Below are 23104 nucleotides of genomic sequence, written 5' to 3' on the forward strand. Positions count from 1 at the left end.
GTCTAGAGAGAATGAAATCAGTCTAAACTAATTATATTTTCTAACCAATTGACAAAAAAGCATTCTTTTTTTTTTTTTATGAATGATATAGAGAAAATAATTAGTAAAATAGAGGTTGTCAATTATTTTACAAAATACATCCTTTCTATATTTTGTGGGAAGAAGTTGGAATAGAAAGGAGGACTTTAGCTTCAACATATAATTTTTAAATAAAAGAATTTCATTCAATTTTTTTTTGCAATTTTATAAATTTCATTATTTGGTATAATAACTTATTTAACTCTCTAATTTTATAAAAAAAAATCATTTGATTTTTCCTCTCCTTTAACTATTGAATTTTTATTATTTACCAAATCACCCCAAAATGAATGTAAAAATTAACATTTATTAACTTTGTTGATGTGACATTCACGTATTCAACAATTAAGTAATTTTTTAAAATTTTATATATATATTTTTATACTTTCTTTAAATAATGTTAATATTTTTTAAAATATTAAAAAATTAATTAATTGTTAATGTAATATCCACATGATAATCCACGTGTGTCACATTAGCAAAGTGTAGCAAATCGTTAACTGTCATTTATTTTGGGATGATTTGACAAACAATGCAAGCTTAAGAGCTAAAAGAAACTAAAAATTAAATGGAGGGTTAAAATAACTTTTTTTGTAAAATTGGAGGGCGTAATAAGTCATTATGCATAGTATAAAAGATCCTTGAATAATTTAGAAAGAAAAAATACAATTTAGTTTCTCAATTTTTTTTGCATGCAATTGAATCCAAAACTTAAAAATTGATCAAATCGCCATTTTAATTAATGTTGACTATTACACCATCTTTGGTTGGGGGCAATGGAATAGCATTCATGGTAAACTATTTTTTTATTTGGTTAAACGTAATACTTATTCAATGGTCGCCATTACTTTCTTATTATTTGTCTTCCCGTAATAGCTATTCTTTGATTTACCAAAGAATGGTTATTCCATGCAACCTTAAATAATAAAACAAAATTAATTTCTAGATTAGTCATTTAAAACTTGAACTCAAAAAATATAAAAAATAAAATATTTGAAATATTTTAATATAAAAAAATTATATTAAAATTATTATTAAATTTTAATTATAATTTTTATTAAATTACATTTAATAATAATCCTATTAAAATTTAATAATAATAACAATAATCATTTACCTAAAACAATTTCTGCTAAGAGTACTCTAGTCATTCGAATTTTTCCCCTTATGCTATAACAACATCTATTTCATTCACCAAACACAAGAATACTATTACAGTTCTATTCCATTTCATTCAGCCAAACAATTGAATTACTAAATACAGTTCTATTCCATTACAATTTTATTCAATTCCAGTGAACCAAATCTGCATTTCTAACGAAATTGCTTAAACTAAGTAACATATGTTAATGTGATAATCCATATTTGCACCGATTATTGACGTGACAATTTACCGATTGATATACATAGCTTGATGTTTGAGGAAAAAAGATTATATTATTTAGTTCATTATAATGCTTAACTTTTTAAAATATAATTTATTCTAAATTTTGTGTATAATCAATATGACTAAAGCATTAAAATTTATGTTTAGATGTAAAATTAAATTATTTTTAATGATTTATTATAATAATGAATATTTATAATGCTTACAAATTTTTATGATTTTTTATAATGTTATAATGAAATTTTTTTATGATTTTATAATCAATAATCAATAATGAATTTTATAAAATTTATGATTTTTTATGATAAAGAAAAGGTCATGTTACCGACATGAAAAAGCACAGACCAATGAAAAACTGACAAGTGTAGTAAAAAATATTTTTCTGCCAAAAGAAAAAATATCTGAACGCCGCACCGTCTACATAAACCCCGAGGGTTTTACTCTTGAGAAACAAGTACAAGCGTCTCCCACTCTCTCTCACTTACATCCCATACAACAGTAGGGTAAGCTTCCAAAAAGACATGAAACCCTCTTTTTTTATGGCTTTCACTATTGTTCATGTTTGATTTTGATCTATTGGTTCGATTGTTCTTTTGTTTATTTGAATAGGATTTCTGTTGAATCTTGATTACTGTGTCCTTGAAAAGATGTTCCTTTTTTTTTTTTAATTTCTTATAGTATCGATTTATGGTTTAATGTTTCGTATTATTATGTAATGATCTGCCTGGGTTGTTCTTGTTTGGTTCTTAAGATCATGAACGATTAGGTTTTTAGGGAGTTGATTGAAAATGTATGTTCTACTGTTTTTGGGTTGTAAGAGTTATAAAGATAGAAATCAATACTAATAAAAAGTTTAAATCTTGTAAAAGTAGGTTCCTCTGTTGGAATGTTTTTAGAATTTACCCTATTATATTTGTCCGACCCGATACTGGTATGCTTAACCTTTTTCTATGTTTTATGATATATTTGGAGGATTATACCTTTGTACTTGTGTTCTAATATGTGTCAGATAAAAGCGTTTTAGGAAAAATAGTGTGTATAGCATAGGGTTTTAGATTATTTTTTATCTTATATGCGTGGCACCTTAAAATTTGTTGATGGCTCTTCCTTTTGCATGTGTTCACTGTTTAGAAGCAATCTTGTTAAAACATTCAGGTTTTATTATAGTTTGTTAAGTTGTTTCTTGGGTATTTTTTCCCCCTCATTTTACTTTATCAGTTTCATTTTCTGAAAGTGAAATTTAATTTAATTTTTTTGGTTTTCCTAGGTTGAAACAATGGCTTTCCTAAGTAAAATTGGGAATATGCTTAGGCAGACCTCGACAACACAGATCAATGCTCAGTTGTCTGCATCAAGTCCAAGCCTCTTTCAAGTGTTCCGGTGCATGTCGAACATGCCGAGCTCAAAACTATTTGTGGGAGGTGCATCCGAATTTTGTTTACATGTTGAAGCAAGCAATTTTTTATTATGTGTTTTTCTTAGGGTTCTTGTTAATCTTCTTTAATTGCAGGTATTTCATACCAAACAGATGACCAAGGTCTGAGAGAAGCTTTCAGCAAATATGGTGAAGTTGTTGAAGGTATGCTGCAATGAATACATTTGCGTAATTCAATTTGCATTTGTCATGAAGGGGGGTCAAAAAGTCTCTTGAGATGCTTAAATCATACACTCGTGTCGGTTTAAGTTTCTGAGTTTAAAGATATGAACTGTTAACATTAGATGCCCTTTATGAAATGTTCTGGAAATGAATGATTGTTTTTAACTTTGAGTTGTGTTTGTCTGGATGCTTGTACATATGGTGTATTAACTTTGAATTTGCAGTTTGAGTTCAATTTTGGTTCACTGGTTTTGACTTTGTAAAAGAGTTGATTAATTTTGATCATTTTGTAGCAAGAATAATCGTGGATCGAGAGACGGGTAGGTCTAGAGGATTTGGCTTTGTCACCTACACAAGTTCTGAGGATGCTTCAAGTGCACTTCAGGCCTTGGATGGACAGGTAATATAACGCTTCTAAGTATTTAGTTACTGAGGAATCACATTTTCCTTTGATCTTGGTAGTCTCCAAGTCTCCACTGGTTGCTGCTTTGCAGTAAACCTTTAGGATTCTGATATGTTTTACGGTAAGCATAGATGCATATAACCTTGTACAAAGAGATCAAAATTAGAATATGATATGCAAGTACTCCCCATTAGGTAATCCTATGGGGCCTTTTGTTCTTCTCATGGTGCTCAAACTATGGTGAAGGCCTTTGCATTGTGTTGCCAAATTGCTTCTAGGCCCCATCCAGAAAATCTGAAGCAGAAATATATGATTTTATGTTGCTTCAGCTTTTTGATTTTCTTGAAGTACACGTGTCTAATATCCATGTTTGAGTTTGACTTACATTCGGATATGGGTAGGCGGATATGACCCTCAAAGTACCCTCCAAATGCATGGTAATATTGAACATGCTTGTGTTGAACTTGTATCAATATCCAACACTCGTATCCAAGCCGAGTACAATAGTATGACTCGGTCAATGAGTCTCTTGTTGCAGAGTTGTAGATTTGAATTTATTGCTTCTCAATATTTATATGTTAATATATACTGTCAGATTCACTCAGTATATCATAAAATATCTTCTCTGTCATGGCCTTAGAGTTCATGATATAACTTGTGTTGCCTTTACGTCTATCAGGATAATTTTCATGGTATTGTTGAACATACTTGTGTTAAATGCATACTGATATCCAACACTCGCACCTGTGCCGAATAGCATAATATAACTTGGTCAATGTGCATCTTGTTGCAGAGTTGTCTCTCATAACATAGTTTCTTCTCTGTGGTGACCTTAGTGTTCATGATATAACCTGTGTTCCGTTGCCATCTATCAGGATAATTGTCATATTCGTAACTTACGACTAATTATATATTAGAAAACTTTTAATGATCTCAACTTATGAAATAATTTTCATGTCAGACTCTCCATGGCCGTCAAGTAAGAGTAAACTATGCAACTGAGAGAGCTCCTCGTAACTTTGGAGGTGGCGGCTACGGTGGTGGTGGCTACGGTGGTGGTGGCTACGGTGGTGGTGGCTACGGCGGTGGAGGCTATGGAAGTGGTGGCGGTGGATATGAAGGCGGTGGCTATGGCAGAAATGCTGCCCCCCCTTCTGGAAATTATGGAGGTAATGTTGGATACGGTGGCAGTGGTAACTACGGAGGCCAGGGAAGCCATGGTGGTTTTGGTCAATCTGATGCAACCAATTACGAAAGTGGGAGTTTCAGTGTTGCTGGTGGTGGTGGCGGCATTGATGGTGTTGGTACTGGTGGTTCAGCTGGATTTGGAAGTCCTAATATGGGAATTGACAGTGGTGATCAATTTGGTAGTACCGAAGATGGCTTCAAGGAGGAAGGAGAAGCATTCGACTCAAATGAGCCAATGAACGAAAACTTCCGAGATGAAGATGATGAGAATGGCAGTGATTTTGCCAAAAGGGCATGAACTAAATCTGTCTGTAGTAGTAAAATTGTTTTGGTTTTTAGTTATATTGTCATCGCTTTTGAAACAAATTTTTATTTGATCAAATGACGTGAGTTATGGTCTTTGTAAAACTTCTAATACTTTCTTATGTCTCCTTCCATGGAGAACTGAAAATTCCTTATGGAAAAAAATTAAATTTACGTTCAGTTCCAAGTTGGAGCTCAATTGGAAACCTGCTGCTTGAAGCTTTCACGCCAAATTTGATTTTTGTACTTTCAAAGTTGAAATTAGATTTGAGATACAAATTGAATTTTTTTAGTACACTGCAGAAACAGATGAAGAGTCGTTTCCGTTAACCTTGCCCACCATCTCAAATACCAATGGAGTCTCCTTTCTGGGACCAACCTGGCTACAAGCATTGGACGACCTTTAGAAACCCACTCTGCCCGTTTTCTTCCTCTGAATTATTTCTACTACCCAAGAACCCATCCCTCTGGATCACACTCCATGCGACGGCCATCATCACCATTGGGAAGAAAAGAGAAAAGGGTCTCACAATGTTGTGTGGTTATTTGTTTCTTTTCCTTGCAAGGCAAGGCAACCTTTGATGGGCAGATTTCGGCAATCCTGTGTTTAAACATCATCAGTAGCAGAGATATGAATCCCCCCAACATCAACTCGGTTTCCCATTCTTTTTCTTCAGAGAAATGGTGGATTCGTTCAGCAGCAAAGGAAATGAAGACAATGACAGTGCAACAATAATTTTAAAAACAAAAGGACATTGAACTTTTCCAGGTTATGTGAAGGTTGCTTTGCTGACCACATTTTTTGTCTAATCGAGGACACCTTGAAATCTGTAATGTGAGCTTGGCATGAGTTCCATAGAAGGCAGATGCATGAGATCATAACATGACTCGGTGGCCAACTCTTCAAGGGATAGATCGGGCAGCCACAGGCAAGGCTTCTAATCTTGAATGGAGAGTGAGAGGTGTTTAACACAAGGGAATTCCTCCAGTTCTTCCCAGAAACCACCCATCTTTAATGTCGTCAAGCAACTCAGGTTCGCGAGGCTGTCTTCCAGAATACTCCTCAAGTTTCGACACCAGCTTATGTTTAAATAAACAAGGGAATGTAGCTTCCCCAAATGTTCTGGAAAGGATATCAGATTACCGGAACCGATACTGTCAATCTCCTAACACAACAAGCGTTGGATTGCAGTGAACTTGATAGTACACTACTTAAACCTTCTTCACCTGATGCTGTCAAGTTCAATTCCTTGAGAGATGAGAGTTCATTGTTAACGGAAACCAAACTCAGATTCGGACAAAACCATATGCTTAAGCTTTGGAGTTGCACACAAGTGGACAATCCATTTCCAGTCCACTGCAGTTCGCTGCAACTATCAAAACTGAGCAGCTCAAGGGATGAAATGTCACCCGTTATAGCAACATATTTCAACTTGGCACACCGGTGAACCATCAACTCTTTAAGGCAAGCGAATCCATCCAGTCTAGGAATTTCACTCAGATGATCACAATCCTGTAGGATTAGATGTTTCAGACAAATAGAAGTTGGCAATCAATCTCCTATGCTGCTCAACTTTTTGCACCCCGCAATTCATAAACTTTGAAGTGATGTACATTTTCCCATGATCAGAAACCTTACCAGCTCATTGCAGCCTAAAATTTGTACAATTTCGAGGAGGGTAATCCCCTAAACTTGGAATGAAGCTTAATGCCCAGAGGAACCGGCATAGCATTGAAAGCTTTTTCTTTGGTTATCGACCAACAGTTGTCGTGTTCAAGTCTTTGGAGTTGAAGCCCTTGCTGAGGAAGTACCTGAACTTTCAATGCCACAACTTCACTACGGGTTGTCGCAATGATTTGGTTTCCCTTACTTTTATTAACATCTACCAGGCAAGGCTTTAGATCTTCCCATTTTTCTACACACATCATCAACAACAGCAAGATAACTATTTCCCTTTCAACTTCTTCTCAAGCATTTTAAGCATGGAGTTCTTATTACTTTGATTTATTGGAGTTTTTTCATCTACAAAATGTTCCAACATCTGTCTCAAAATCCTTTTAACAAAATCATCCGGCACACAAATCCAAAATTTAACATCAAACTGTCTTCTTAGTTGAACATGATTGTACACTAGTTTTGCCACAGTGGTTTTCCCAATACCTGCTATACCTACTATAAGTACAATTGAAACAAACAGATTATATCATCGAAGGGTATGTTGGATAGGTAACTTGCACATGTATCGTTAATGTCCTGCAAGTTTTCCAATATTTCACGAAAATATTGTTGGACGAATTCGTACCCTGTCGAGGGAAACAAATAAGTTATCCACTAATCACAACATCAGCTGACCAGTTAAATATCAAACAGTTGATATAGTGATGAATATATACCCATATTGACCACTTGTACGCGCTGAGCTGTAGAATTGTACTGTCCATGATAGTTCGCCGCAACATGTCTTAGACAATACTTATGATGCGTGCGGTCCTAAAGGCTTCCCTATCATTCAATTGTGGCCAGTATTCTAGTTTCCTATCGAAAATGACGCATATATCGGGTTGAGGGCAAACATGCCTCCTCAACTTAGATAGAAAGAAATCTCAATCGTCTGTTGACTCTCCCAACATTATTGTGAATGCAATCAGAAGGATTTTCCTATTGTTATTTTGTGCCACAGCCAACAACAACCGATGGGCGTATCTCCCGTACATAAAGGTATTGTCGATTTGTACCAGTGACTTACAGTACTGGAATGTCTGTCGACATTGCTTGAAAGTTTAGAAAAAATGTTGGAACACTTGGCATCCACGAAGTAACCGACCGTTGTAGTACACATGCATCGTTTCGAGATCTATTATGCAACCTGGAACGTACCTCTCCAAGACCCGACACTACTTCCATAAATTGTTGTATGGCGTGTCCCACCCATTATGCATCTTCTCCAATTCCTTCTGTTTTGTGATTTACGCCTTACGGTACGATGGCGTGTAATTGAATTGACTACGGATATTTGCAATTAAAACAGGCACAACCACCTTGGGATTCGCTTTGGCTATAGGTAGTATTATGTTCGCGATCATCTCCAAATCCAATATCAGATGATCTTGTGAAATACCTACAACATGAATACGTTAAAATAAGCAATTCATTGATCGTTATAATACAAAATAGTCATGATACAGTATCCATGGCAACACACGTATGTGAAGCAGTATATTTCTTTATGGTCCGACGTCTTCTTCTTAATAGAAGTCATGATTTTCCATACACATCTACTGTCTCACATTGCGCACTTCGCTTCGAACTTGTTAGATCAAGACTTAAGAACGTGGAAGTTTACCTTGTTCTTGATCTTGTATCGCTTCACTGCAGTGACAAAATCATCTTTAGAAGAAAACTCATTTCCCACTTCTAAATCACCCGAATCCAATGAAGAACTCACATATCCAGTCTTTTATGTTGTAGTTATGCAAACTCCAACACATATTCTATTGATAGGTCCATATTATGCATGTGGGCTAGAAGCGAGTACGCCTGAGCTGTAGATCTTATTCGGCATCTTTGCCTAGACCTTCACTGTCTAAACCTCAATCTTCTGGTTCAGTTGGAACTAGCTTCGATTACAAAAATAATGTAATTTTTTATCCATCGGCACTAGGTTCCTGGATTGGATCGACATCAGATTTAGTGCCCTTTACATTCTCAACCCTACCAAAATCTCCAAGGTTAGATGTCCTCTTATCGCTGGACGTCGTAGGGAATACATTATCTCTTCTTGTATAATAGTCAAAACAACCAAAATCAGCTGTTGATTGCCAATCGTTGGAACTTGATGTCATTCCCTTGTGAGTGTTTCTAGATTTGAACATCGACTAATCGAAGTTCAAATCAAAACCACCAACTGAGTTTCGTGTAGGGGTCTAATATTCCATGTTACCACCAAACCTTGACTGTTCGGTGTTCCCCTTACTACAGTTGACATCTAGGGCCGAAACAGATGAGTGCCTTCTCGTTGATGATTTTGGTATATCATAATGAGAACTTTCTAACAAAGCGGTGAACTCACCACACAATTGTGTCGCTGGACTCTCGGCTTGTTTTTTTGTTCTGGCCTCTCAAACATGAACATATGTCAACCTCCGAGGGCCTTCATTTGTCCTTGCAAACTCCATATATAACTTAAGAAATGGTGATCCATTGTCAATATGCATCTGCACCATCGCCTCTAACCCCTTTACACTTCTGGTATCGAAAGCGTCATATCTGACAGGGTCGATCGAAGTATAAAATCGATATTTAAAGGACGATACTTTCATTTGGTTGAATCCAACGATTTTTCGCCTTGAAGTTTTGACAATTGTATGTTCTGGTAAAAACTCAATCACGCAGTGTTCTCTAATAAAAAAACGACCCCACTCTCGATGTCACACACTTCACTGTCGTAATAAACAATAGCATTAATTTGTCCACTCATTTTCAATGAAGTAACCTGTTCCACATGTTCGAAACAAAAAAATCATGTAGAAAAATAGTGTTGTAATTAAATATGAACAACAAAAAATGATCCTTACTTTATGCAAACTGCGTGGTAGCTCCAAATTATATTTTATGTGCGATTCTCTTCTCCTGATCTTCTTTCAATTTTCTTTGCTCATAACTGCCTTATGTCATTCAATGCTGAAATAGATTACTTTTATAGACCTGGAGGTGAGTGCCAATTGATTCAGAAATTTTTTCTGAGCTAGTAAGAGTTGAAATTTAGAGAGAGAGAGAGCTCTCCAAGTAGGATGCTTTCTCAGTGCATGTAAAAAAAAAAGCACTGAAAGCACCTCCAAATTAAAACTTGTCCAGCAGGAAGTGCTTTCAATACTTTCTTCTAACATGCATTGAAAAAGCATTCTATATGGAACGCTTTCTCTCTAGGAATTTTAACTCCTAACTTTTAGCCATTCAACCATTATATATCTTGAGATTCTTGGGATATATTTTCTGAACAAATCTCAATGTTCAAAAATAATGCACTGAAATATTTAATCAAATCAAGTAGTTTGAGGTTTGATTATGATGTGAATAGAATTTTGCAATTCGAATAATTAGAATATACGATTGGTATAAATACAATGCTTCTAAACATCGAATTAAATAATTATTCACTTTACATCTCAAAAATTATAAAAAATTAATATATATAATTAAAAAATATTAAAAAACATAAAAATAATTAAATATATATTAAAATTTATTAAAAAGATATATAATAAAAACAAACCCTAAACCTTAAAAAAATAAACCCTAACCCTACCTTAAAAACTCTAAACTCTGACATTAATTTTTAAAAAACAAAACTTTAACCTAAGAAAACGGAGGAAAACACTTCTAACTAAAAATATTTTTCTATAAATCACCTAGAGACGCTTCTTTCCGTACAATAAGCCTAATCTCATCATTTTCACAAAAAATACTTAATTTGATAAAAAAAATTTTATTTTCGGCATTTTTTGAAAATTCTGTCGTATTTATCTTTCAGAAATATATTTTCACTCACCTAAAATTTTAGGTAATAAAAATAATAAAGACAAATCATAAATTATTTAGCCATCTGAAAAGTCATAATAATCGACGGTTGATAATGGTTTGAATCCAGTTCCCCATCGACTGTTTCCTGCAAAATTTTAGCAAGCTTTACTAACAAAAAAAAAACCCAAATCAAAATTAACCTGGAAATTCGAGAAAAGCTCCACCAAGATTCAAACTTTTTCCCAAATTTGACCATCCAAATGGCCCAAAACCAACGACCCAAATCCCTCCTTGATTCTTTGGGTGAAGAAATCATCAGAATCCTCACCCCCGTTTCAATCTGCATGCTTTTAGTCGTCCTTTTGGTCTCAATTCTTAACTCAAGTTCTTCACTTTACGTAACTTCCTCAATTGCAACCATAGCTTACTCAGAAACCGGCTCAGATTCATCCTGGGACAAGTTCATTGGTGCCCTTTTGAATTCCTTAGTTTTTGTAGCTGTTGTCACTGTTGCTACCTTCATTTTGGTGCTCTTTTTTTACCTTAAATGCTCTAAGTTCTTGAAAATCTATATGGGTTTTTCTTCTTTTGTGGTTTTGGGATTCATGGGTGGTGAAATTGCCTTGTTTTTGATTGAAGAATTCAGTGTTCCTGTTGATTGTATTACCTTTTTGGTGCTTCTCTTTAATTTTGCTGTTATTGGTGTTTTGGCTGTTTTTATGTCAAAAATGCCAATTATTGTGACTCAAGGCTACTTGGTTTTAATTGGAATGTTGGTTGCTTATTGGTTTACTCTTTTGCCTGAATGGACTACTTGGGTGTTATTGGTTGCAATGGCATTGTATGATCTTGCTGCTGTTTTATTGCCTGTTGGTCCTTTAAGGCTCCTTGTTGAGCTTGCTATGTCTAGGGATGAAGATATCCCAGCTTTGGTTTATGAGGCTAGGCCAGTTACACATCATGATTCTGCTTCAAGGCCGGTTCAAACGCGGATTTGGAGAGAAAGGCAAAATGCTAGGCTAGATTCAGAGGACAGTTCAAGTTTGAATTCTGATTTGAATTCTACAGTCAGTATTGTTCAAAGTAGTCACAATGGCGCAAGAATTGCTAGAGTGGAAGAGGGACAGGTTTCACAAAGGGATGCTGAACTTTCAGCACCGTTGATTGATCACAGAATGGATGCTCAAGACGGTCTGTCAACTGAAAGTTTGATGCTAGAAGGTATGGGGTTAGGTTCGTCTGGTGCTATCAAGCTTGGATTAGGGGACTTCATCTTCTACAGCGTGTTAGTTGGTAGGGCAGCAATGTACGATTTTATGACAGTGTATGCATGTTATCTTGCAATTGTAGCTGGTTTGGGCATTACATTGATGCTATTGGCACTGTATCAGAAAGCTCTACCGGCTCTTCCCGTGTCGATAGCTCTCGGTGTGTTGTTTTATTTCTTAACAAGGTTCTTACTTGAAGTTTTCATTGTACAATGTTCTTTGAACCTTCTGATGTTTTAAATTATAAATGATCTCATGCTTTTAAATCATAGAATATAGGTACACTAAGGTCTTATGATTCATTTCCTTGATCATGATCTTTTCCCTTATATGATTATAATATTTCCATTAAAGTTGGTGTCAAATGTTATGTTAAACTCTGTTTATCTATGATTTGGAGATGGTGATCTTTGTTTTATTTTTGCAAAAGAGATGAAATGAATGCCATTTTATTTTTGCAAAAGAGATGAAATGAATGCCATCTTTTTTAAGTACCTGTTTTCGATACATTTCAACATAAATATAGAGATATGATCCTCCCAAGGAAAAAAGAAACTCAGAAAAAGAACTGAAACATATACTTGAATCCAAGTAACACCCAAATCACTGTAAATAGATTGCATCAAACTATAGTTGGAAACCAAGAACCAAAATGATGCACTGGAAATTGCTGTAGTTAAGAATGCAAGTCTTATATGTATTAACTGCAAAATTTTCAGTTTCTCAAATTTCATCCATGGAAAACAATAATCTTTGTGCATTTAGCAGTACAGGAGATCCTTTCTTGGTTTTCTCCACAATTTGTTGTATCAATAGCTTCTCCATTTCATCATCATTATCAGTACATTCATCTTCTCTAACATCAACATCAAGCAATTCTTGGACCCTCAAAGATTGATCTTCCAATATTCTTACCTGATCATAAAATGTTTCATCTGATTTATTTGCGTCATATTGATCACCCCAACCCAGCTTTTCTTGATAAATACGTAATGGTGTCCCCTCTTCTTTTGCCTCTTCAAAAGCCTCGTTGTATGCATGATCTGGAGTTTCCCATGATAATTTTGGAACTTGAGGCTTTGATGTCCAATGGAGATCTTCATTTACCGGTGGACTCTCTGTTGTCGAATATGTCCATTTGTTGTTAGGATTCTTATGCTCTGATTCCATCAGTTTCACCTTCCTGTGACTGTTCTCTAGAGCTGTCTCGAGTTCTTGTACTCGTTCTTCAAGTCTTGATCGAATAACTTCATGCAAACGCAAGGTTAACTCTCGGGGTGAGACTGCATAATTTCCAGAATGAGTAGTCGAGGTGCCGCTTCTATTTTCATTAGACATAGATTGGCCATGAGCTTGTCCTGTAACCATATCAGATCTCAGCTCACCTTCAGCAAAATCTGCTACAAAATCTGGGTCAATCTGCATGAATTTTAGCTGCATTATTAGGATATCAAACAAACTTGCAGGGAAGGAAAAATAAATAAATGCCAAAGCAAACAGCTAAGTAGAGTCCTCTTCGTACTCAGTATCCATCACATGTTTGAACATGGGTACGGGGTGTGATTCTCCAAATATATGAGAAACTTAAATATACCCGAATGTTTGGTCATCTGATTCTCCAACATATTAGATAGTAGTCGAACATGGCCAATATATGAAACTTAAAAATATTCGAACATGGTAGATATGGGTCGTTTTTCCAAATATATGGAAAATATTCAAAAAGTTAAGCATACCTATATCTAACACCCACTCCCGAATCCGAGTTAACTTCCTAGTTTAGTTGCTAGCTTCAAACAAGCAAATCAAATGACCAAATATTGAAGTTTACAATATTTGAAATTGAACCAATGTTTTAAAAACAAAACCATAGGTCAAACCTGGTCAACCAGTTAGACCAATTGAACAAGTTGTATTAAAAATGATTTATATTAAATACTTAATTTTAATACTAAATAAGAATTAAATATAACGGATATTTAATTAATGTATTTTACTAAAAAATAAAAATTTAAATTTAAATTAAAGGGGTTAAATATCTTAATCCCATCACATACCATAACTTTTTTCTTAAGAAAAGTTTAAAACCAGTTTTTCCCTCTTTTTATTGGTTCAATCGGTTCTTAATTCATTCAAAGGATTAGCGGTTGGCTGGTATATTCAGATCTGATGAACTACCGCTTCCCAGTTTAAGAGGTTCAACCGGCCACTCTGATACGGTTTTTACAACACTGGATTCAACATATTAGATAGCGATCTCCAGTAAACAGGAGGATTTCTATTGAATGAACTGAGAAAATGCAATGAATAAAAAGAATTCATTAAACATCTATAAAGCTCCATAGGAATGCTATGATAAACTCAAGCTTACCTCACCAAGATCGGGCAGTCTTTGCTCAAGATTCAATACATTCATGTTTAGACCCAACCTCTCAAGTTCAGCTTCAAGTTCGGCTTCAATTTTACTCATAGACTCTGGACTTTCCTCTACCTTTTGATGATGTGATTCTTTACCATCAAATCTTGTTAAATTATCTGTATTCTGTTCAAGGGAAGACGAATTCATTGCCCTGTCAGGAAAGGAATTGTCACATGCCTCTTGTGATTCATAATTCTCATTAGCTAGCTCCTTTACTGTCAATGAATCTTTCATCTCGAGTTCCTCTTGAAGATCTTGAACCAAGTTCTCAGTTTGCTTTAGCAACCCTCTCAGTTTCTCGACTTCCCTTCCATTTCCTATGTAAGAACATATTATTCCAATAGATATCCCAAGACAAAACAGAACAGCTCGATCATGACGACCTGTTTCATATAAAAAGATTAGTGATGCAATTTGTTAGCCTACAAGAGAAGAATCACGAGTATAAGGAATGGAATAGTGTTAAAACGAATGCATCGAATATAACAAGCGACTGATATGCTATTGTTTCCGGTGCAATGGAGAAATCGAGACATATTTATATGCAGAGTTGAGAACATGACAAAACAAATAAATTAAATTAACATCAAGCTTAAGCTTGTATCATGAATAATGGATTTCTGAAAAGAATTTACAAGATGCATAAAAACAAATAAATCGTTCAAGAGGCTTAAACATCCTATTGACTCTTCATGTTTCTCAAATAACCAATGTGTAGGAATATTCTGTAAATATTTTAGGAATATTTTGTAGATATTTTTTTTATTAAAATCCCTTATTTTAAGGGATCATATCTCCTATTTAGTATCTTTCCTAACTTAGAGTTTCCTAAAGTAGTGTCATAGGTTGTATATAAAAACTCTGATTTATGTTCTATTTAGTATCAAATACTCTGATTTCTACATAGTATCAGCTTAGGTTACGATTTCTTTTTCAACCTAGATCATGTCCGAAACTCCTTCTCCTACTTCGGAGATTACTTCAAATCCAGAAAATTTTTCTGGTTCCGATGCTCCTTCAGATTCGTCTGGTCTGACTATCACCTGCCATCGATTGAATGGCAACAATTTTCTTAAAGGGTCTTGTGAAGGTAATCTGGTCATAAAAGATCCAGAAGGTAACCTTTCTTCTACTGCATTTTTCTCCTCCCAGTTGACTCCTAATTGGATCCTCGATTCTGGTGCTACGGATCATATGACTGGTAACAAGGCATTGTTTCACAATTTTTTCCATACCTTTGGTAAAGCTGTCAAAACGGCTGATAGTACCTTGTGCAAAATAGAGGGACATGGCACTGTTATTCTCAATGAACAGATTGCACTTAAAAATGTTCTCTTTGTACCAAATCTGGCGTGCAATCTCATCTCTGTTAGTAAATTGTCCACAGACTTGCACTGCTCTGTAATTTTTAATGATCGTGATTGTACTTTGCAGGCACTGAACTCGAAGAAGATGATTGGTAAGGCCAGCTTGCATAATGGTCTCTACATCCTCCCTACCTCTCCTAAAATCGAGATCTCCAAGTCATTTACCGCTTTAGGAAAAGTTGATACTGTTATGTTATTGCACTTTCGTTTAGGCCATCCTAGTTTCCAATACCTTGCAAAATTGTTTCCTGCTCTATTCATTAATAAAAGGCCTAATTCTTTTTCTTGCAAAGTTTGCTCTCTTGCCAAACATACTAAATCATCTTATTTTCCTTCTACATACAAGCCTTCTTACCCTTTTGCTTTGATCCATAGTGATATTTGGGGCCCGTCTCGGGTGAAGAATGCTGATAATTGTAAGTGGTTTATCACTTTTATTGATGATCACAGTAGGATAACTTGGACTTATTTGCTGAAAGATAAATCTGAAACTGCTAGTGTTTTTGTGCAATTTTATAACATGGTTCTCACTCAATTTGGGTCTAAAATTCAGCTCTTTAAATCTGATAATGGCAGTGAATTTTTTGCTAGGTCTTTAGGTGATTTTTTAAGGAAAAGGGCATAGTTCAGATTAGTTCTTGTGTTGGAACCCCACAGCAAAACGGCGTTGCCGAAAGAAAAAATAGGCACCTTCTTGAAGTTACTCGTTCTCTTCTATTTACCACTAATGTTCCTAAATATTTGTGGGGGAAGCCTTATTAACTGCCACATATTTAATCAACCGGATGCCTAGTAAGGTTTTAAAATTTCAAACGCCTCAATCTATATTTTTGCAGCACTTTCCTCATTTTAAGCCTATCTCCTCCATTCTGCCACTTAAAATTTTTGGCTGCACTGTTTTTATCCAAAATATTGCTCCTAATAAGTCCAAGTTAGATCCTAAGTCTTTAAAATGTGTATTGGTTGGGTATTCTTCACTTAAGAAGGGTTATAAATGCTATCATCCTCCTTCTAAACGATTTTTCACCACTATGGATATAACATTTTATGAGCAGGATTCCTATTTCACTCAGGCTGAAATTCAGGGGGAAACATGGAGTGATTTTCAGCCACAACAGGTATCTCCTAATCTTCATTCTCAACCTTCAGAATTGCCATCTTGTTCGCCATTACCTGCAGATCTGTCACCTGTGAATGCTCCCATTGATTCTCCTGTAGTACCTATGACTAATTCACCTACACCCACTTTAAACACTCTTCCTGAAAATACACCTACTCAAATTGACAGTCTTCAAAAAACACCATCACCCAAACAGCTTCGTGTCTACACAAGAAAAAGAAGACATATCCCTGAGACTGTTTTGCAATCTGATTCTTGCCGAGAATTGGATTTGGGTCCAGCTGCCGAAATGGAAGAAGAAATCAGTAAGTCCACTACTCTAGATGACTTTCCTATTGCTATTAGAAAAGGGGTTAGACAATGCACCAAGCATCCTATTGAAAAATTTACTGGTTATAATTCATTGATGCCGTCTTTTCAAGCATTTACAGCAACTTTGGATAAAGAACAGGTTCCCACAAGCATAGCTGAAGCTCTAAAGGATCCAAAATGGAGAAGGGCTGTTGAAGAGGAAATTTGTGCACTAGAGAAAAATGCTACTTGGACCATTACAGACCTTCCTCAAGGAAAAAAGGCTGTCAGCTATAAATGGATCTTTGCTGTAAAGTATAACTCCAATGGCAGTATCCAACGATACAAAGCTAGACTAGTGGCCAGAGGTTTCACGCAAACATATGGGATAGACTTCACAGAAACTTTTGCACCTGTGGCAAAGCTTAACACTATTCGAGTACTCCTAAGTTTGGCTGTAAATTGCGATTGGAAATTACACCAACTTGATGTAAAAAACGCATTTCTTAATGGCAAGCTTGAGGAAGAAGTCTATATGCAATTGCCACCTGGCTCAAAGTCTATTGAAGGTAGCAACAAGGTTTGCAAGCTCAACAAGTCTCTATACGGGTTAAAACAATCACCCAGAGCTTGGTTCGAGAGGTTCACTAAAGTCATTCTTCAAAATGGCTACAAGCAGTCCCTTGCCGATCATACGCTTTTCATCAAGGTAACTTCTACAAATAAGAAAGCTATCCTAATTGTGTATGTGGATGACATCATTCTTACTGGAGATGATGAGGAAGAGATTAGCAATTTGAAGAAGTTGTTAAACAGGGAATTCGAAACCAAGGACTTGGGAAAGCTAAGGTATTTCCTAGGAATGGAGGTGGCAAGATCAAAAGAAGGACTTGTGATCAACCAGAGAAAGTATGTACTTGATTTACTCAAAGAAACTGGTTTTCTTGGCTGTAAGCCGGCTGATACACCAATGGAGGCAAACTTGAGATTCAATAAAGAAGATGAGTCCTTAGTAGACAGAGAGAAATTTCAAAGGTTAGTTGGGAAACTAATCTACTTATCCTTGACAAGGCCAGATATAGCTTTTCTCGTAAATGTGATAAGTCAACACATGACTAATCCTACTGAAGAGCATATGGCAGCAGCAAATAGAATTCTCAAGTACTTGAAGAAAACTCCAGGACACGGCTTAATGTTTAAGAAGACACAAGACAGAACTGTTAAGATTTTTACAGACTCTAGTTGGGCTGGAGATCTCACTGAAAGAAGATCCACTAGTGGGTACTGCACTTTTGTTTGGGGTAACCTTACAACTTGGAGAAGTAAGAAACAATCTGTTGTTTCAAGAAGTAGTGCTGAAGCTGAATTTAGAGCACTAGCTTTGGGGATATGCGAAGGAATTTGGCTACTTAAATTACTAAAAGAACTTGGCACAAATCAGGAGGATCACTTTGATGTTTTGTGTGATAATCAATCTGCCATTCAGATTGCCAAGAACCCAATTCAACATGACCGAACAAAGCATGTTGAAATTGATAGGCATTTTATTGCTGATCAAGTCAACAAAAAGATAGCCACTCTTTCTTACATTCCTTCAGAAGGACAGATTGCAGACATTCTTACCAAGGCTTTGCCAAAACCTGTGTTCAATAAATTCCTATTCAAGCTGGGATTATACAATGTATATTCTCCAGCTTGAGGGGGAGTGTAGGTATATTCTGTAAATATTTTAGGAATATTTTGTAGATATTTTTTTATTAAAATCCCTTATTTTAAGGGATCATATCTCCTATTTAGTATCTTTCCTAACTTAGAGTTTCCTAAAGTAGTGTCATAGGTTGTATATAAAAACTCTGATTTATGTTCTATTTAGTATCAAATACTCTGATTTCTACACAATGTCCTAGAGATTTCCGATGAACAAAACACATACCTGTATCTAATACTTGCTCCCAAGTCCAAGTAAACATACAAGTATAAGAAACCGTTTCTAAGGCAGTTTAACTCATTATAAAGATGGAGGAAAAGGTAATCAATTCAATATCTATTCTCTTTCTATGTAAATATACAAGTATAAGAAACCGTTTCTAAGGCAGTTTAACTCATTATAAAGATGGAGGAAAAGGTAATCAATTCAACATCTTATTCTCTTTCTATGTTGAACTCTGAGAGGTCCAACTAATCGCTAAAATATTTTACCACCCCAATATGCCTTCACCGACCTCCCCTACCGGAAAATAATGACAATCAAAAAGAAAAGAACGGTGATGCTCCTGGGATTTCGCTGTAATCATATTCATATCTGAAAATATGATGCTAGATTGCTTGTACTCTATTTACCCTATGGTGAATATGTATTTTTTGTTTACTGTTTTTTACGGTTTCTGGCACATTTAGTAAGAAAACAAATTTGGAAACGGAAAAGTAGCATTCAGTAATAAGAACAGATTCTTATAGTATCAATATAATAGGTAAAGCAAAATTGGAAAAACAATGTAAGACCAGTACCCCATTGTGCATGAAACTGCTTTTCAGTATTGATTTTGCAAGGAATGCTTGGTCTTCCATCGCACTCATTTCCGCTCTTAAATTTCAACTTCTCGGGGAGATCTGAGGAATCAATTTTTGGCAGAGGAGGAACCGCATGTACGTATCTGTTCTTTTCAAAAGTGGCTAGATTATGCAGCTTACTGTCCCCGGTTCCATTTGATCCAATAGAAAAACCACCACTTGCTCTGTTGATTATTCGGCTTCCGTCAGTTATCAGCAATGGTCTCAAGATCGGTGTTGTTGGTGATGGAAGGAAGCTAAGTACATATTCCTCCATTTTAACATGTTGCATATGTAGTTGTGCCATGAGGCAACTATCTAAGGAACTTAGTGGTTTAAGTGAATGTCCATGCGAATATTTAGCTTTAAGAGAGCATCTTTTGTGCATAGGCTCGTTAAAAGAGTCGACTCTAGCAATAGATGCTTTAGCAGAATCACTACCACAATCAGCACTCAGCTCCTTTCCACATTGATTTTCTCTTAGGTTTTCATTTGTCAACAATCCCGGTGATAAACTTCCCGAGCTTCCAATCTTTTCACTATTGAATCCACTAGCAGAATCAATTTCTGCAGCTGAAGCCACATTTAGTCCATAAACATCTGATATTTTCCTATCAGAAACATCTTCCCGGAGTTTCCTTATCATAGCAAATTTGTGGACCAGATCCTTTCCTGTTAAAGCCTTCCCAATCCCAGAATCCACAGAAGAAACCTTGGGAAAACCATTCCTATCTGTTGTAAGATTTTGCCAATATTTAGCAAAATATGCAGCAGCTGCTGCTGCAGCTACTGCAACAAACCACGAATCCATTTCTGCTCGTTCACGTAAATTTCAGAAACCACCCGAGCTCATCGCCGCAAAGATTTAACTTCATTTCAATCCTCAACATCCAAAGCCTCAAAGCAACAATTCCCATGAACCCCAACTTGGAAAAACTTAAGGTCTCACAACTTAAACAGCTTCTAGCACTTTAACATACTTGAACACAAAAAAATAAACTAACTAGGGATCAAAACATTGAAACCATCTCAAATTACAAACCCGACGCCTAAATTAACCACGACAGATATCTCCTTCGTCTCCCTGAATCTAAGTTCTCATAAAACACAAAGCAATATGCAAAAAGCTAAGATAAAAAATTCCAGAAATTTAACAAAGCAAATTGATACCAAATCAACCAAATAGAAAACTGAAACTATAAGCAATCAATCACTAAATCATAAACAAGAGCAACCTAAATAACTGTCAACCCCCTCACCCCCCCCCCAAAAAATATATATATTCAACTGGAAGCAAATAAATGAACAAAAAATCCAATTTATTAACAGAAACAGCTTGGACGTCACAAACAAGAACAACCTCAAAAGAAACACCCAGTTCTGAAAACGATGTGAAAATCCTAAGTTTACCCATTTGAAATCAATCTAAGAACTGCACAAACCAGTCAACAAAGAACCCATTTAAACCCAAAATGAAGCTGATAACATGGAGTAAAAAGAAAGGGTCTTTACCTCTTTTCTTCAATGTTTCGTGAGAATCAGATTGAGTTTTAAAGCAAAATCTAGCAGACCCAAGTTTCAAAAGGAGAAGTATCTCTTATTGTTGAATCTTTAAGATTGAATTCCTTTGAAGAATAAGACCCTTTGCACTGTTATCTCTAAACAAAGCTACATTCACCTGTATACGTTGCTGTATCAAATTCTCTATTTTCTAGTTTTTCTTTTTTCACAATAAAAACAACGGGGTTTTCAACAAATGAATAAATAAATATTACTGTTGTTTTTTATTAAAAAAAATTATCTTTTTTAAAAGAGAAAATAAAATTTCGACTCCAACTTTATTTTTTGTGGACTTCACTGACCCGAGCAAGGTCACTTTCATATAATTTCCAATTATGTCTAAAAAGTGGATCAATTTTATTTATTTTTCCTTTTTTAGGGTTTTTGAATAATTTTTAAGTTTTAGGGTTTTTGTATTTTTAATGGTCCGGGAATTTTATTCATAGCCTCGTACTAGAGATCGAACAGTGTTTACATTGGTTATATTGTATATTTATATAATTTTTAACAAATTAATAGTTTCTTATATATAAATTTATTAAAATTTATTTACTTATCTCATATTTTTACTTTTTTTTATGTTATATCATATATTTTGATTATTATTTTTATTTTATATCCCACCTTGCAGAATCTAAGAAGCTGGAAAACTAGAAGACGGCGGCCAGAAAAGGCCGGCAAAGCTATATATTTAAATATAATATTGTTATAATAATATTTTTTAAAATTTCACTTGAAATATTTGTTGACCAGAAAATAAGAACATATTTATCACGATATATTAAAAATAATTTATTTATAAATTATATTAAAAAATTATCATATATCTTTTTTTATTAATTTTTTAAAATTCAAAGATATATTTCATTACTCTATTAAATTTAAACATATTATGGGATTTATCTCGTATTTATTGAATATTCTGCGGGCACTTAGGAGGACGTTCGACAATTTACCGAAGAAGAAGTAAAACAAAGACAACATCGCGGCGCGAGGACAAGCGACGTTGTAACGATGTGACGAAACTCCAAACGTTCGTGGCATCGACGTCATGACAAGCATGATGGGACGTCACAATATTTCTCCAAGTTATGCAGTCACGTTTTAGACTTCAAGTAGGACTATTTCTCCTAGTTGGACTCTGATTACTCTAGGGATATTTTAGTATAATTAGACCTCTAATCTTAGTTTATTTAGAGGGGTTTTGTATCATATTTTGATATGTCAATCAGTAAAGGCTTTTCTTTAAGGGCGGCAAGATGTAATCACATATGAGTTTTTGTGAGAGTTTTGTAATAACTATGGAGAGAATTTTGTTCTCGAGTTAAGATTTTGTTCTTGGGGTTTGAGTAATGTACGTTTAGTGTATTTAGATTTATTTTCTCTATATTATACTATCTTTTTGTTTATCATGTAGTGAAAAGTTGAAGCCTCATATGTTCGTAGTTTTTTTTCTCTCTTTAAGGATTTTGACGTAAATATTTATGTGTTTGATCTTCTCTATTTTACTTGTTCATTACTTATACAAGTTGATTTCGGACACATAATTCATTCTCAAAACTATAATATTATAATATCATACTAACAAGAAAAACACTTAAGTCTCTTAAAAACACTTTTTCCCTTTTAACAAATTATAAATTATAAAAAAATAGAAAATTATCAAATGCATTTATAAAAAAAATAAAAAATAAAAATTTCACAACTTCTAAAATATTTAACCCTAACATTATTAACAATTGAGTTCTATGTAAAATAGTAAAATGCTTATAAATAAATAAATTTTAAGTTTAAGTTGAATCTTAAAAAAAAAAGATGAAAACACGATTATATTAATATTCAGTTTTTTATTTAAAAAATTAAAAGTAATTTTTTCTTAATTAGAAGTTAATTAGAAAAGAATTTTTTAAGTAATTTTTTAATCAATTTACTATAATACCAACTTAATCATACCCAATAATATAAATTAGAAAAAGCATTCCCTCTTATTTGATTCAAATAATTTGGTGGGAGACTATGTCAACTATCTAACCTAACCCAAGGCCAAAGGGT

The 23104-nt window shown here is 34.8% G+C and overlaps 3 protein-coding genes across 4 annotated transcripts; 2 read left to right on the top strand and 1 right to left on the bottom strand.

Annotated features, from left to right (window-relative positions):
* Window positions 1-1836: 1836 nt before the first annotated feature.
* On the top strand, window positions 1837-5155 carry LOC107941451 (glycine-rich RNA-binding protein 2, mitochondrial). The gene is made up of 5 exons (XM_016875017.2): window positions 1837-1968; window positions 2733-2886; window positions 2976-3044; window positions 3356-3462; window positions 4427-5155. Exons 2-5 carry the CDS (start codon window positions 2742-2744, stop codon window positions 4949-4951), a joined length of 846 nt encoding a protein of 281 aa, XP_016730506.2. The 5' UTR covers window positions 1837-1968; window positions 2733-2741; the 3' UTR covers window positions 4952-5155.
* Window positions 5156-10558: 5403 nt separating this feature from the next.
* On the top strand, window positions 10559-12011 carry LOC107941447 (presenilin-like protein At2g29900). Its single transcript, XM_016875010.2, has one exon. It carries the CDS (start codon window positions 10738-10740, stop codon window positions 11983-11985), a length of 1248 nt encoding a protein of 415 aa, XP_016730499.1. The 5' UTR covers window positions 10559-10737; the 3' UTR covers window positions 11986-12011.
* A 401-nt stretch (window positions 12012-12412) lies between these two features.
* On the bottom strand, window positions 12413-21246 carry LOC107941445 (uncharacterized). Of its 2 annotated transcripts, none has more exons than XM_016875008.2 (4): window positions 21005-21246; window positions 19451-20582; window positions 14117-14547; window positions 12413-13164 (listed from the first exon to the last, which is right to left on the bottom strand). In XM_016875008.2, exons 2-4 carry the CDS (start codon window positions 20301-20303, stop codon window positions 12469-12471), a joined length of 1980 nt encoding a protein of 659 aa, XP_016730497.1. In that variant the 5' UTR covers window positions 20304-20582; window positions 21005-21246; the 3' UTR covers window positions 12413-12468. The 2 variants fall into 2 exon arrangements, with proteins under 2 accessions (XP_016730497.1, XP_016730498.1); XM_016875009.2 differs by having other exon boundaries at window positions 19451-20471; window positions 21005-21241.
* Between the last annotated feature and the right edge of the window lie 1858 nt (window positions 21247-23104).

Source organism: Gossypium hirsutum, chromosome A07, assembly GCF_007990345.1.
Source record: "Gossypium hirsutum isolate 1008001.06 chromosome A07, Gossypium_hirsutum_v2.1, whole genome shotgun sequence".
Lineage (NCBI taxonomy): Eukaryota > Viridiplantae > Streptophyta > Magnoliopsida > Malvales > Malvaceae > Gossypium > Gossypium hirsutum.